Source organism: Diplotaxodon limnothrissa, linkage group LG10, assembly GCF_057381915.1.
Source record: "Diplotaxodon limnothrissa isolate DT_005_m linkage group LG10, D_limnothrissa_male_GT1.1, whole genome shotgun sequence".
NCBI classification, from domain to species: domain Eukaryota; kingdom Metazoa; phylum Chordata; class Actinopteri; order Cichliformes; family Cichlidae; genus Diplotaxodon; species Diplotaxodon limnothrissa.
The window spans coordinates 28,664,933-28,680,159 of NC_140605.1; the positions used below are offsets into that span (position 1 = coordinate 28,664,933).

At 40.0% G+C, this 15,227-nt stretch overlaps 1 protein-coding gene across 1 annotated transcript in view; it reads left to right on the forward strand.

The window, feature by feature from the left end:
* The window catches only part of cadm1a (cell adhesion molecule 1a), a 485,577-nt gene that overhangs the window by 339,169 nt on the left and 131,181 nt on the right, over window positions 1–15,227 (forward strand). The window contains exon 3 of the mRNA XM_085364061.1: window positions 14,141–14,287. Within this exon, the coding sequence (XP_085220187.1) occupies window positions 14,141–14,287 (147 nt within the window). The remainder of the gene's footprint in view (window positions 1–14,140; window positions 14,288–15,227) is intronic.

Consider the following 15,227-nt stretch of genomic DNA (forward strand, 5'->3'; position numbering starts at 1 on the left):
CAACACCAAAAATCTCCAAGTGGTTGCTTGACTAGACTACTAGTTTGCCACTGTTGCCCGTAGCTGGCATTAAAGATGTTGACTTGACTGCAAACCCTTTCTAACTGACCACCACTGGGTAAAAATGTGACGGAAATAGAGATCGTTTGCCTGACATTGCTTTGTTTCACTCTTCGCCGTTTCATACAAACTATGCAACCAACACAATCGCAAGGAGATTTTCGGTGCAGTTTTATCTTTGCAATCATTTTCACCTAGCAACAGCCTGCAGCTTTTAGCAACCACTAACCAACTGGAAAGGGAATACTCAATTTTCTCTTGTGACCAGTGGTTGCCAGTCAGTCTCTTGGCCTGTGGAAGTGAAGCCTAAATTATTATAACCTGCTGAACTGCAAAAATGAGCCTTTAATGAAAGAAATTTGGATGCTGGCAAAATGATGTGATTCATGAACAGGAGGAAAATATGAACCGAGATCCTGAAACTCGAAAGCCTAAGCCTACATATAAGTCAGGTGGCACGTGATGTATTTCTTCTTCTTGAAAAAGTGCTTGTAGTAACGTCAAAGATACATGATTCAAAAAGCCAGAAGCAGCTTAATTGTGTTTGCCAGTGACTTAGCACGCTGTTTTTAAACAGTCATTTCAAATGAAAGATCTGTTCTGATGATCTGATCTTCCGATAAAACCTGAAATACACATTTTGGAAACGAATGACACTTGCAATAACTTGCACAATACACTACGCCCACCTTAAATCTTGCACAAATTCAGGACCGTGGCAGTATGAAAATATTCATTCACCTCTGTAATGGTCCCGTTGCTGTTAGGATTAATTTACTCCACTCAGGATTGTGAATTTGAGAAACTGCAGCTGTTTATTTTCAGTTAATGACATTCATGTTGGTGATGCATCGTAATGTGCCACCCACTAGGGCTCTATAAAACCGTTCACTGCTCAGTATAACCCATAAACAAATAATAAGATAGCAAAAAAGCCTCGCTAATAGAACAATACAAATTTGTGAACACCTCACAAATATGATATATAATAAAAAGAATTCTTTTAAATGGAAAGCACACACACAAACATATATATTCTGTGCTGATTTCTTCAGTTGTAAACATCATGCCCACCTGCATTTATAGGCAGAAGTGTGTTTTCTATACTCTTAAAATCAATCTATTTTATTTTTATCCAACATGTCTTTCTTTTAAAAATGACAGATTACCTTGTTATAGCTTATTCTGGGGCAGTGACCATTACATACAATCTCTGTGTCTGCTGCGTGCTGATAGTTAAGTCTCATCTCTAAACTGACCAATGGGATCGTCTCCCATAAATTCTGTATGTCATATATTTGAAATTCCCGTGGTTTACAGACAGATTAAGTGAACTGCCTCCTTCAAATCCTTGCCAAGAGGGATTCCACTGTTTGAAGTGGTCAGGCTGTACAAGGATCTTGACCTTTTCTCGGCTGCCTCTAGCCGCCAGGCGGCTGTACTAACACAGCATTCACACGGTAAGTGCTGGTTGGAATGACAAGCTCAAATATGAAAAGCAAAGTCGTAGCTTTTTTTTTTGGCTCTTGTAACTATCGTGCCACAAAGTAATTACACGGTCTGGGAACACTGGGAACATTGTCTTTACAAAGATGTCTGAAAAGCAGGAGGTCAAAAGAACAAACCTCCAGTGTGGACAAAGTAGGTTATAAAAGAAAACAGATCAACAGAAAAATTATTACCCATAAGTATCCACTGCTGTCGCTGAGGAGATAGAGCGGGTCGACCACTAATTGGAATGCTGATGATTCGATCCCCAGCTCCTCTAGTCTGGATGTCAAAGTGTCCTTGGGCAAAGATACCTAACCCCAAAACACTCTCAGTGTAATAGCATTTGGAGTATGTGTGATAGTTACAAAGTGCTTTAAAGCATAGAAGCACTTTGAGTGCTCGGAGTAGAAAAATGCTACCAGTCCATTTACCATGCTGCAGTTACACGCACATGAACGCTTTAATTTTCCTGAGCTATGGGGAATTGTTGGCTACTTTTTGGCTTACAGTCTATTTTATTTCTTCCAAATAAACTGGTTTATGTGAGCAAAATCACATCAGTATGGACATATAATCTGATTTAAAGTTGCAGAGCTTGGTTGCTTGTTGGTTTCTTCACGTTACTACAAATACAAAGGTGACTTGTTAATCATGTATTTTGGGCATGTAGAGCGCATACTGTTAAATTTCCATCACTAAAAGCACTCTGGAGCGATTGCTGGTCATCATTTATAGCCACTCCTATATTAAAGTGGATTTATAATGCGTTATAGTCTTTAGAGAGTTTGTGCAAATGGCTAAAATTGATGTTATCTACATTAAATGTTACTAATTACATACTGTGGCAAGAACCTTTTACTTTGTTTCTTTGTTTTCTCCTTTATGTAAGTTGGGCTGTCCTGGTGCTTTTTTAAAACTTGAGTTTGTAGATCATTTAAGTAACCGAGCGACATGACGAATGTGTAAACACACTGCATAAGTAGTCCCTTAGGGCAACTTGTAAAAGATGCAAAAACATAAATAAATGACTGAATTTGCCTAATTTCGTCCAGTAACTTAATAACAGGCAGTGGTGGGACTGCTGTTCTTTGGACTCACCACCTCATCATTTTCACAATGGTATTCTAGCTGGTCTTAATAACCCACTCCAGAGCCTTTTGGTCTTGGGTCATGCACTTTTCATGTTCTAGCATTTGCAGCTGGAGGGATTTAAACTGCAGTAACGAACAAAAATTATGGACCAAGCATCACTAACGCAAAACACAGAAACCTCCCACTAGTGTCTTGTGTTATGACTGTGCAGATTCTTAATCTGTCTAAAAATGCATGGACAGTCTCTGATTTCCTATTTCTTAATTTTAATTTCCTATAATCCATTCATCCATTTTAACTGGCTATCCAGTAGTTTTTAATACAACAGGTCAATACCCAGAAGATGGCCAAGTAGAGGAAAAAACCTTTAGTCTAAGCTAACTTGGGTTGGCTCTTTTTTGTCTGGTACGATCACACCATCTGCAGCGGTGTTTGGTCTGGCTGCTGGTCTGAAAGTAGAGGAGAGAGAATGTCTGGAAGTCTTCTTGTCTTAATCCAATTTCTGTGCTTCTTTTTCCAACATTGATTAATGTATTTCTGTCATCAGTGATAATATATAATATGTGTTTCAGCAAAATGAGGCAAAAAGTAGGACTTCAAGCAGAAAAAATAAAAATGTCTGCATATCTGCATGCACCAAGGTGAACAATGAGCTGTTATATTTGCTTGAACATGGATGTGCCTCTATTTCTTGTCCTGCTGAGCATTTTCTTTTTTGCATTTTTACTTGTGACAGGAGAAAAAAAAACGAGACTGCTCTGCAGTACTTCCTTGAGCATCATTAGCGTCTTTGATCTGTACTGATTATGGTTGTAAAGAATGACCTCAGAGCTGATATCGCTGTACTTATATACACATGTTCAGAAATCATCTCTGTGCATTCAACACAGACACTCATAATCAATCGTGCTCATGCGCATCTGTGGAAACATGTAATCAGACAGGACCGCTCGCATCGAGCAAGTGCAAAACACGAACACGGTCACTCTCTCTGCGCCTCGCACAAAAGCACACTCACCCACACGCATATTGTATGGGCCAGTGCACAAAGATTTGTCATTTTATCAGCAGGAACCTCACCAAGAAAATAGAAGAAAATGATTGTATGCTGTTCACTAAGCATGTACTCAGATACACGCAGCCCTTTTGAATGTCAAAGGGAAATCAATATCTCTCGATTGGTTGCGGTGATCGCAAGCTGTGCTGAGAGCATCACGGCACACAAATGTTAAATATATATAACTATATATAAAATGTACCGTGTTGTATAAGATTACTGTACGTTGCATCATGTTCCTGACTAAAACAAGGCATTAATAAATGCATGTTTAATACCGGAGCTGATAAAAAATGCAACAGCAGTACTATTACTACTAATATCACCACAGGGAGAGCTGATATGTGAAAAAAAGATACATCGACAGACTGATTCTTGGATTAATATTTGATCTTTTCAGCAACCTTTTTATCTTTCAATCCCGTATACAAGTGTCATTATGTACAGAACAAAATCTACAAACCGATTCTCAGAGAGTGAATCAAAGAACATATCCAAGATCATTTTCCAATGCATTTTGATATCTGCATTACAGTGGGTTTAATTTTCCGTTGATAATCGTCATCACTGTCATGGTGGCCATCGCTGTGACCTAACTTAATATGCATACAATTCTTTCCGAATCAAATGGAAATATGCAGCTGTTAGCCTCGGCAAATGGAACATGACATTCTTTCCCTCTATTAGTGAATTTGGGCCTGAGGCTAGCTTTGCACAGTGAAGTGTGGAGTGTCATTGTCTGACAACTTTAATCTAGGATTGGCTGCTCTGACTTTTTGACTTGGATGGCCACGGGCTTAAATCTTGTCCCCTCTCAGTGCCATGGGCCAAATGTGTTGCTGGCTATTGACAAAGCAGCAAATGTTAGATGTACATGTTACTTAGTTCATGCTAGAGCTTAAAAGACACATTCCAACTATTTTAAATATTTGTTTGCATTTGTCATAGCATAAAAATTATTTATAGACCCCTCTAGACCTTCTGGATAGTCACTGGTGTGATTTAATGTCTGTATGCTCTGCTGTTGTTGCTAAGATGTACCTGCTTATACTAGTTAACCCTGTGGAGCTATTAATATGCAGTTAAAACACAACTACTGTGGTGGAATCTGTAATGTTTGAAGATTATTCAGGTAACAAGTAACCTGGGAATACATCAGAATACATCAAGGAGTTTTTTAGTTCATTAGGTAGTCATGATCAGGTGATTTGCCCTGCAGTCAAAATATTTTTTCTCCATCTTTTCTTATTTGCCCTCCTTTAAAAAAAGGACACGCAATGAAAAAACATAAGTGTGGCCCATACTGAATTTGAAGTTTTTTCCTGGAGTGCTGATTAAAGGATGAAGTCTCTGTATCCAAGCTGTACGTTGATTTTCTGCATGTCCTCCCAGTAATTTTGGGGTTATCTCATGGTGTTCTTCCCCCCCCCCCCATTCCTCCTCTTCCACATCTGCTCAATCCATTTACAATACATTGACACGTTGAGGAAACACTCTTAGATGGTACAGAGGACAGATGATGTGACACTGATTTATTGTTCAGATTTCATGTAGCAGCTTTGCATACTTGTTGTATTTCAAGCTTTGGCTGAAGGTATAGTTATTGCTCAGACTACACATGCAGTAGTATCCAAAGGCTACAGGTTTGACTTCTCTAATGAGGCTGAAAAATAAAATAGCACAGACATTTATCAATACACATCCACATGCATTACCCTATATATTCCTTCCACTGCACAGACATCACTTCTACCACAATCATTACTAGAAACAACACTGTGCTCCAAATGTACTCCAAATAATTATGTATCTCCCATATTTGCAACATTAGTTAGCTGATAGAGCCAGGGGGCGGGTAGTGGGTCAGTACAAATATTTGTGTTAATGCCCTGTTCAGCACACAGTGGTCTAATACAATATCCAGTGTCCCAGTACCACACATTTGCCCTCCCAACTTGTCACATTTAGTAATTCTTGGTCAAGACCAGGATTGATCATATTTTGACACACTGAAGACCCTTTCACCAGTGCAGGTTGTGCTCTGGGATAACTTATTGGTTGCAAAAATCTACAAAACATGCAAAAATCTGTATTGTTTCTCAGTCACATTTGGCAAAAAATAGGACGCAAACCTTCTTGCGACCAGGAAAAATCAATGGTTTCCCAGTGAATCCTCTAGTTACAACCCGGCTCTGCTATGCGACAGGGGAGGTAACATAAACGAGCCCAAAGCCAGGACGATCAGATTAAAAAACAAAGTTTATTGCCGAAACTGAAAACCGTTTGTGAAGCGACTCACTAGGCAAGTAAATAAAGCCAACGTACTCTCACACGTTCAAATAACACATTCAAATACAAAGAACACTAATCATAAGGGCAGCGACACATAGACAGAGGTGCAGAGGCAGGAGGTACAGCCTACACAGTCTGTTCACAACAAAGAGTCCCCCTCAAGTGAAGAATCGCCAGCCTTTTGTAGTCGCGGACAGCCGCGTCATTGGTCCGTTGAATGCCGAGGATCCCCCAGCAGCCAATGCTCTATGAGGACCGGCACCCTTGAATTTCCTTACAGGAAGGCCGGCCCACTTCCTCCAAGGCCAGAGGCTGTAACAGCAACCACTTTTGATTGTTTGGTGTTTGCACAGGCTACCTTTCTCTGCACAGTTACGGTTCAGACCGACTGCAATCACTCTCAGACACGCCACCATCACACTGCAATCAATCAGTCTGTGCTAATGAGCACAACTTGCTCATGATGCATCTCTTTCGGTATGAGACTCAAAAAAACGTGTTGCAACTGTTTGTTTTCTGGTTATGAAATAATAATAATACTTTCACTGTATAATTTCTGTAATTACCAACTTGAACCCCTTCAAGCACAAACTGGCTGATAGCAGATTGACTGTCTTACTGCCTTTCACCACAATGATTGGTCACTGCCAACGAGTCAAATTCATTGCATATTGTCACAGTCATTTTTGGTCGTGCTGTAGTTTCTGATCTGGGTTTTTCCTGTCGTGACACCAGCATTTGTTGCAGACATTGTGAGCATTAATCACAGTCTTGCTTTTTGACTTTTACTCTTTACAGTGGCAGAAAAAAAGATAATGTTTTGGATTCAAAATGCCTCTTTTCACAACATTAAACACATAACCACAGCTTCTCGCCATTTTACTGCAGCAACAGTGATGACACCAGCGAAACAACATTTGCCTCTGACTTCAGACACTGGCAGACTCTATCTCAGACACTGAGTGGTGTCTCTTGAAGTCTTTAGGAATGCTCTTTACATTTAAAATCACACAAAGTGGGTACAGAGTGCATTTATCGCCAGTATGTGATGAGCCAGCAGTGAAATTGCCCTCCTAAGTAATGCTGAAGCTGAAATTAAAGTTGCTTTTCTCAGATATTTAAAGTTTTCATTTAAAATATTTCTCTTAAGCAGACTCTTGAAATATTTAATCATTTAGGAAAGCACCAAAGGGATATTTAAGTAATTTCCACCAGTCCCCAAGAGAAAGGTACATTGTTCAAATGAAGCAGAATAAAGCTCATTTATATTTGTCATTCCAAAAAAGCCTTTAAGTTGATTTTTTATTTTTTAATTATTAAAAGCCATTATCTTTTGGATGTAAAGGATAGCAGTCAACAAAAATCTACCATACAGTATTTCATCATTGTCAGTGAGCTCTCCAGTCATTATTATATGCTTTCCTATAATCATATTATACTTTCCAGCAGCTGCTGCAGACTGTGAAGCCTGAGAATATCAGGTCAATAAAGCAGTGATTTATGCCTATACAGTGGCAGTTCCCTGGTCTAGATTCATGCAGATTATTCTACTATTCCGAGTATATGTCATATATTGCATTGGAAATAGGAAAGATGTGCACTCGCAAGCTTTGCTGAATACTAACAAAGCTGTGAGACTGACCAAGAAATGAGCCTTCCAACTTTCCCATGGTGCCTCTCAACTGCTTACTGCTATTAAATCCCCAACACTGCTTACCTGTGTTTGACTTCTGTCTGCTGTTTGCTCGGGTTCTGTCGTTACACTGTTGGTCTCTTCATCTGTCCGGCGGTCAAATGGATGGCAATAGTGCTTTTTTTATTTGTGTCTAAACGCACGAGCTCCTTTTTTAATGGAAAAGGCAAATTAAGTGATGGATTTAAACATTTGGAGGAAATGCATTAAGTGCAGCTCAGGCTAGCAATTACATATCACTCCCACCATCTCTGATGTGCCATTATCATAATGTCTGTTTCAGTTATGAGAGTTTATCTCCTACTGTTGTCATACTGTGCTGCAGGACTGTCAGTGGTAGCTAAATGCACCTCGCTAAAAGCTTCAGTGTGAGACTTTTGTTTGAAGGCAGGGTATCATTAGTCCTTTACTCCTACCCCTCACTTGGTAATCGTAATGCTGCAACACTTGTCACACTTCTTGATGAGTTATCACACATCAAAAAGGGCTTACGGGCACATTATATAAATCCTTCACAGGTACTGAGGAAGCACACGGCCAATCTGCATATTTATTCCACGATCACTTGAAGATACTCTGATGCATATGTCACGGTGACATCCAAACAGCTGTTTTAGGCTCAAACGGGTGACACGGTTATGATAAAATGATCAAAACAGACAGACATTTTTTTTTCCGTTTCACAAAGAAGTAAATACTTTCCACAGGACAAATCACTTCAAGTTTGGACTCAGAAGAGCAGGGAACCAGAAAACTTTAAGTACCTGAGAATAACTTGGTTCTTCACGGTGACCTTCTGACACACTTCCCTCTCTAAACATTTGAGCAAAAAAGAAAAACAAAACGTCACCTTCTAGATTTTTACAGCCGTTGTCCACTCCAATGTCAGGACTACTTTTCTAAAGCTCCTCTGGTGGTGTCGTAGGTGGCTGTGGCACATGGTTGTTGTTGGCCATTAATTAGTGTAAAGCTCCTCCACCTCCCTGCACTGTTTTCCAGCATGTCAGACTTGTTTATTTTGCACAACAGGAACAATTAAGCAGCTGACAAGACAGCCACCGTTTGAAGTCCTTCCTGCTACTTCCAGTGACTTACAACGCAAGTTAGCAGGCACCTTGCAGCACCCTGCTGCTGCCTTGTAACCTTCAGCGGATGTCTTGAAATGCATTTTGTAGTACACAAGTAGTAGTAGTATTATCATAACCAGATGCCCACCCTACCACCCACCTCTGCAACATCTTTGAAAAATGAGGTTCGGTCTTGAATATTAAAGACAGTGCGGTTCATTTATTTAGGGCTGCGTTCAGGCCACCGAGGGATGCTGATTTGAATCTCGTTTGTTAAGCTGTCTATCCTTATCTGTCAGCATCAGAGGATGCAATTTCTCTCTTCCCACCTCATCCTCCTTGTCTTCTAAATGGCAGGGATATTTAGAGGTGCTTGACAACTGAGGCATGCAAATTAGCAGTTGATGTTTCCTGTGTTCTTTCAGTTTCCTTCACTGTTCACCCCCCCACTCCACCCCTGAGTCGGCCCTTTTAGCCTAACTGAGAAGATATATTTGTGATTCTATTTTCATCATCATGTAGGAGGGAAGTATGGGCTGGTGGTGGTGATGGTGTGTGTGTGTGGGGGGGGGTTCAAACACTTTATCCATAGTTTCTCGAACTGCAATCAGAGTAATGGCAAAACAGCAGCCTCCTTTGTATGGCGAGGAATGGAGGAGCAACAATAGCAGCGTTCATTTATTGGTGCATTTTACATTTGTTTAGCCCCGCATACCGATGTGATGTATTCATATACAGCAGCAACTTCGCACATTATCAGCAGCTCTCATTTTGAATTAAGCATAAATTCAATAGTTATAAAAATAATTTACTAGAAACTCCCAACCCCATTAGGAAGTTGTAGCCTCTTATTAAACTGTTTATAATAGCTGTCATATTTATTAGGTGCGATGCTGCTGCAGTGTGATCCTTCATTATATTAAATTAAAACTAATCAAAAGCAGCATTGGCCAGCAGAGACTGGTGATGATGGTCTCAGATTGCACAATATCAGGCTGAAAATAGTCCGGTCTGACATATGTTGGGCGTCAGGCTTGACAGTTTATTGTTTTATCTGGTCTAGTGTGTCCCAGTGGAAGAAAACCATGGATCTTGTATCCTTGCTGACACTCAGGTGATCTGCACCATGCCAACACGAATATTCTGTGGAACAGTATACATAACAGAGTAATGTCTGAGGAGATGTATGCAGTGCCGTATAGCAGCAAATGTTCCACGCATGCACACCCTCTGCAGGGTGTGAATAGGCCTTCAATCATGGCGTGTCTGCACCGAGTTCATCTGAGTTCACCAGTGTACAGTAGTAACTTTACAAAGAGGCTACCCACAGCTACTCTGCAGAAAGATGCATGAAGTATTTATTGTTCTGTCCTTAACCGTGTCAGCACAGAAAAAGTTTGGGCTGTGTTGTTTCAGTCTTACATCTCCTGTGTGTCTGATATATATATATTTATTTAAAAAAAGGCCTCACTCCTCTGTTCCAGCAGAGTACAGGTAACGTTTGAGGTGCAGGCTTCAAGCTTGTCACTCCCCACACATATATGACATATAGAAATTTGAGAGTAATGAGTAAATAACCACCCGGTTACAGGTGGATTCTGTTGGCATAGAGGGGTCAAAAACGGGAGACAAAAATTCAGTGTATGTCAGTTTTGCAGTTCCAGTATAAACCACCATATAAGAGGGTGTGTTGGGTATATGATGTGAAAGGAGTGGGTGTGTATTAAACAGTGCAGTTCGAGTTGAACTAACTGAACTACCTCACAGGCTTCACTTCATTTTTCTACTCCATTTTCTACTTTTGCACAAGTACTACATTTGGCTTCGAGCACTTCCAAAATGCAGGTGACCTACAGTCAACACTCTGCCTTAATGCCCTTGTATAAACACAGAGATGGAGTCATCAGCACTCGCTGCTGCTCATGATATGCTTCCTACTGTATATAGATCCAGTGTTTGTGGTGCTGTTATAAAGGAAGGTGTGTAGATGTAATGCCTTCTAGTGTCCTGAAGGCTTTTTCGCTCAGTCTCAATGACAGACAAACTTTCAAAGGTAACCAGCTGGAAAAGTCAACCAAGTTTTGAGCAGAAGGTTTGCTCTTTGTGCTAAGCAGTGTTGGGTAAGTTACTTTAAAATAGTAACTTAGTTACATTACTAGTTACTTCTCTCAAAAGTAACTCAGTTACTTCAAGTTACTCGTTACTTTCAAAGTAACTAGTTACTAGGGAAAGTAACTTTGGTTTTACTCAGAATTCTCTTGTTAATGTGTTTCTTCCATAACTTTTCCAGTCTTCTAGCTTGCTTACTTGCCACAAGTGCACTGTGCCACCTACCAATAGAAAGGAAAAGATAATGTGCACATTTCCACGAGAGAAATCCCACGCCTGGACCGTCATTGACTGCTGCCATGATTCTAGCCTACGTCACAGAGTCATGTGCGCCTTTTACATCCAACACAAAAACTGCAGTCGTGGTGCTTTCGATTGTACTCAGAACTTGGAAATTCTGCCTTCTGAATAGGAAGATGTAGGTAACACCAGACTGCAGATGAGCTGCATACAGGGCTGGACTGGGACAGAAAATTGGCCCGGACATTTTGACTAGAGACTGGCCCACCATCATAGGAAAAATCATAAAGCCTTTGAATGAAAATAAACACTGTTGTGACAGTGATGTTCACTGTCTTGATGGTATATATGCATCAATCTATCAATCGTTTGTTGTAAGATTCAGATAATTATTTTTTAAAAGCGAGACATTTTAAATGAGAATAAGAAAGAAAAATATTTCTTTGTGCCCCCTTTTCCCTGTTAATGCCCTGGCAACACTTTGCTAGACCCGCCCCTGCACAGTTACCAGCTGTCAGCTACCTAAAAAAGGATCCTGGGGTTATTTGTCTCTCAGAAACAGTTCATAACTTCCCTTCAACTCATTCATGTCACCTAAAAGGTAAACCTGTTTCTCCATCACCTGTTCAGCTCTGATGATCCAGTAAGGACATCTCCTGGTTTCATCTTCATGTTTCCCTCTCACCACATATCCAAACCGACATCCTGACCAGCAGCTTTTTTGCAGCTGTGGCTCCAGCAAACATCAGCTGATACTAGAATTTAATATTAAATAAATTCTAACAATAGCTGATCAAGCTTAAACGTGCTGCTGTTGTTTAGCGCGACATCCGCTGGTTTCCTCTTTCTGGCGCAAAGTGAGCGATAAACAAACAAGAGAGCCGATCAGCTGATCATTGATCAGTTTTCATGATTGAAGTAGAAACGGGAGAGGGAGGGGGGAGAATGAAAGAAGAAGAGGCAGCTGTGCAGCAAAGACACAGAATAACTCCAGCTTTGTGCCTTTTTCATTGTAGCTGAATTACGGGACTAACTGTTCCTTTTCACCTCAATAAGAAACGCGTAATATTTTCTCTGAATACCAGACGGGACGGTTGGCAACTCTAATAACTTATGAACAAAATAAAGTGCAACATCATTAACTTCATAGCACCACCCAGCTGTATAGAAACTCCGTCATGCTAGCTAGCACGCAGTATGGAAAAAGTCAGAATAACGAAAATAAACTCCACCTAAACCTGGTTCATATCTGACCCAGAGAGACTGCAGGTCATAACTTCTTACCTGAAGTTCAGTTCACACTTGGACCGGTGGCCGCCTCGGGTCTCTTTTCCTTCTGCGTCCCTTTTCCTTCATCCACCTGCTGGCCTCCACCACTTGCTAATGTTACTGAATCTGTGGAAGCTCCGCGATAGCCACCACACGAAGTAACGAGTAACGACCCTATCTAAATCCCAGTAACGACTAACGCGTTCCTGATTTTGGCATAATAACTAGTTACCGTGCTCGTTACCACAATAATAACGTAGTTACTGTAACGCGTTACTTAATAACGCGTTAGTCCCAACACTGGTGCTAAGTAAGGTGTGGTTGCACTTACCTTTAAAACACATCATGCTGTTCACTGTTCAACAAGACAATTTGACTTTAGTCATGGTGTTTGAATGGGTAAACAGGTTGATAGCCATGTGTAACAACAGAATAATACAGTTAATAAGACGAAAGCTAAATATACCTGTAAACCATTTCCCAGTTTTAATCAGAGGCATTTTTTTAAATTAACGACTGATATTTATAAACCTCATCATACTTGCTTGGAGGTGGTGACAGCAAAGCCTGTATGTGGAGTTAGAAACAAAATCCCTTAACGTAGGTAGGAGTCAGCAGCTGCAATTAAATCTGTGAATCTATGTTTTCAGATGCACTGCTGTCTTTTAAGGTCTTTAAGTTTAACAATTGCATATTTGCTGTAACTGGATATTGTAATGCAAGAAATGACATTTTGGGGGGAAAAGGAAAAATGTTGTCAGAGAATATTCACTATCAACATTTTTTTTCCATTTGCCAGATGTCTTAATTAAAAACATTTCCTCATTATGCTAATGAAAAACTAATTTGATTACAATTATGCTTCCTTAAAAATGCAGCTACTGTTGCAGTACAATGTAATTTCTAGGAAACAGGTTTGATAGAAGTAATAATAATAATAATAATAAACTTTATTTATAAAGCACACTTAAGAACCAAGGGTATGCCAAGGTGCTTAACAAGTAAAAGTACATTAATGTGTGCTCCTGCAGACCCTTCCACACCTCTACCTGACGGTGCTTTATTCTCTTACAGAAACATGACTATCATATTGAAAAAGTTAGTTATCCGTTTTCCTAATTTGTTGACTTCTTCTGTGCTTTGACTTCCTGTTATCGTTTGTCCATGCTTCCATTTAGCCTGGAGCATCCAGTCATGTGTGTGTGTGTTTGTATCTCACCAATAAAAAATATTGCGGGGATGAACATAACTAGCACCCACCACTGACAAGCTGCCAAGTGTTGGTTTTGTGGTAATCATTTAGAAATAAACCAAAGCCACTCAAGGTCCACCATCAGCCACAACAATAGATGCTACCCCACAGCAAAGTCTGGGACATTATTACTGTAGTTTTTCAAACCAAGTAGCTACAAAGAATCCATTTTTCATTCTTCAGGCAGAGATATTGCTTGTGAAACAAGGAAGCGCAGAAGTCTAACTGGCTACTGATGACCAATGACGCCTGTGACCAATTTTTCACAGCCCGTGGGCTTGCTGAGCGGTTTCCCAGCTTTCTCAGTTCCTGTTTATTGGACACACATTAAGCTGGCTTGGTCCACCACCTGCTGAATGTTGACTCATTAAATATTGCATTGCACTAAAACAGTTGGTCAAAAAAAGTAGAATTACATATCATCTGTTCGATATTTGAAGATATATATATATATATATATATATATATATATATATATATATATGCTAACGTAATTTCTGTGTCTTTGTTTTGTCCAGTGGTGAGTCAGAACCTGGTGACAGACAACGTGACCGTGGTGGAGGGAGAGATGGCGATCATCAGCTGCCGGGTGAAGAACAATGATGACTCCGTTATCCAGCTGCTCAACCCCAACAGACAGACAATCTACTTCAGAGACATGAGGCGTGAGTGTTGTACAACCTTGAATGACTTCACTGCCATTCTTTATTAATTAGGCTATATTTTTGTGTGTTTGAGTGTGTTGATGTAAGAAAGTAAATTGACTTTTTTTGTAAAAGAAAATCAATTAGTGAAGCAGCTGATGCCTATTTCAGTTTTAAATGTCAGCGTTTTTACATTACAATGCGATGTGCCAAAGAGAGTTGATAATGAGATACCAACATGAATTTAGCAGGCTGATTGGACGTTATTGTTGCTTTTGGTTGCTAAGTATTCAAGCATTGGGTAGAATCAGGCTTTTAGTTTTTATAGGGTAGTGCATTGGAGATTTTAGATATTTAATAACTTACCTTTCTTTCCATTTTGTTTGAGCTAGCCGATTAGCCTTTGTGAATACAACTAAATCCGGCACGACATGGAATAATTTCTTTGCACAACCTTTCCATCAAAATAAAGGAATTTTAGTTTTACTTTGAAAAGGGGGTGCCTTTTGGGAGTTTTTGAGCCTATACGTGTCACTTCCAAACAGTACCTCAAAGAGAAGTGGGTCGAAATCCAGGAAGCGCTCCTTCTCAAAAGTAATTAAAGCGAGCTTATGGTTGATGGCAGATGATTTCAGCAGTAGTGTTAGACTTAGTTGTGTGTTTTTACTGAGGAAATAGAGATGCTAGGAGACAATCTTGTATATTGTGCGTTGTCGTATTGGAATGAAGCAACAGCAGAAATACGAGGCTACAGGCACGGGACAGTCTGTGGTGTAACGATAAAAGGCTTGGAGCTACAAACAAATTCTGGAGGATCTGGAGTGATGGAGGTATTAGGACAAGTGTAGTCATAGCAAAGTAAATGACTAAGTCAGGTTGTCCATTTAAAGAGAACATTCATAAAAACAGCAGTATTTTACATTTTCTATGTGCATCAGATTTCATGCCAGAAGACTAGGGT